The sequence below is a fragment of the Trichinella spiralis genome (assembly GCF_000181795.1).
Source record: "Trichinella spiralis strain ISS 195 chromosome Unknown Scfld2661, whole genome shotgun sequence".
Lineage (NCBI taxonomy): Eukaryota > Metazoa > Nematoda > Enoplea > Trichinellida > Trichinellidae > Trichinella > Trichinella spiralis.
Window position 1 is genome coordinate 1 of NW_003529600.1, and position 1,664 is coordinate 1,664.

The following is a 1,664-nucleotide window of genomic DNA, read 5'->3' on the forward strand; positions in this document are numbered from 1 at the left end:
CTTTAATGAATAGTGAAATAAAAATTGTATCCCATTTTGCAACTTCTACTTGTTAATTTGAAACTTTGAATAAAGAGCGTTTTGCTAAAAATAAAAATCTAATTAAATAAAAATCTGCTGGGAATAAAAAAAGCTGCTGGGTGTTATATATGTATGATCTTTACTAAGCAAGTCAAACAGAATAGGAATAAGTTGAGAAATAGAAAAAGATAAGAAAGTTACCAGAAAAACTATTTAAATGAAAATCTATATTTTTTCGGACTCTGGACTTGTCGCTTCAGATAATTTGAAAAACAATTTTGAAAATAAATTCAGCATCCCATTGATAAGAATTTTTTCCTTTTTTTGGAATTAAAATTTTAATTCAAATGACAACAAGAAGAGAATGTTTTAATTTTGCAAAATGAAAATTGATTCTCACAATAACACAACACTACAGTATCCGTGAAAGCAAAACTTTGAGCAAACATTTCCAAATATTTACCCTGTTTTTTGTTTGTGTTTCCTTCTTTTCTTACATTGTATGGTAAAATTTTCCAGTAAAAGTTGTTATTCTTTGCTGAAAATGTGCAATAATTTGTGCTGATTAGCAAGAACAAATTGTGACTTGTGCTAATGTTCAAATTCAAACATTTTTTGCAGCAGTATTGCTAATTGAATACTTTTTTTCTACGGAAAAGTGGAACCAGATTAGCCTGATCAGTTTATATCATTGTTATGTAATGTAAGAAAAACAATATAAACAATGTCATTTTTTATATTGATTATTAAAAAATATATAATTATAGAAAAAATCATTATTTAAATATCAGTATCAAATTTGAAAGTTTATATTATTTGTATTCAGCTGATGTTGAGTATAATTTATTTTATTGGTGAATTTTTCATTCCATTTCTGAAAAAAATGTCATCTAAGGATGTCTAAGGATCTTAAATGTCGAAAAAAACAGTAGAAAATTTATGATTTTTTGTTACTTTTTTTGCTACCAGTATTGGTGTAACAAAACATGTTTGACGTTGATCACGACTATGTAAATGTTGTGACAAACGTGGAAAATGGGTAAATGCTAACATTATTAGTCAAGCTCGTTTGGCGACTATGATTTGTCAAATGTGGATACTGACGGCATACGCCTTTCACCGAGTGCAGTTTTAATGGCATTTAGTAAATGATATATGACAAATGATGTAACATAAATTTAATGATGTAAATGCAAGTAAATACACTGCTTACTTTGAATCGATTCCTTTGGACTCCTTTGTAGTCCGTTTTGTACAATATCCATCAGTTCTTCTGATAGCATGATATTCAAATCGACGCCACCCATATGAAGGTTGTAGTTTCTGACAATAACTAGCACTGAAATTTCCACAGCTATTCTCTGCTTTTTGCTCCATCGTTGTTTTCTACGCACTGGATTGACACCAAAATACGTTGATGTCATTGTCACCATTTTTCTTTTCAGTTCGAAAATCCATAGCTCCTCGTCCGTTTGCTTTGTTTGCTCGCATTGTTTACGACAGATGAGAAGGTTTTTTTTTGTTCAACAGAAAAACAGAAATAAAAAATGCAATCATTTAATGTAAACCAAATTTAAACCAATACTTGATGTTGTGAACACTTCATACACGGTTCACAGTGAAAATTGATTTAACCATTTTTA

The 1,664-nt window shown here is 29.4% G+C and overlaps 1 protein-coding gene across 1 annotated transcript; it reads right to left on the minus strand.

The window, feature by feature from the left end:
• Positions 1–359: 359 nt before the first annotated feature.
• Positions 360–1,454, minus strand: Tsp_13936 (conserved hypothetical protein). The gene is made up of 2 exons (XM_003368327.1): positions 1,235–1,454; positions 360–559 (listed from the first exon to the last, which is right to left on the minus strand). Exons 1-2 carry the CDS (start codon positions 1,452–1,454, stop codon positions 360–362), a joined length of 420 nt encoding a protein of 139 aa, XP_003368375.1.
• Positions 1,455–1,664: the final 210 nt, after the last annotated feature.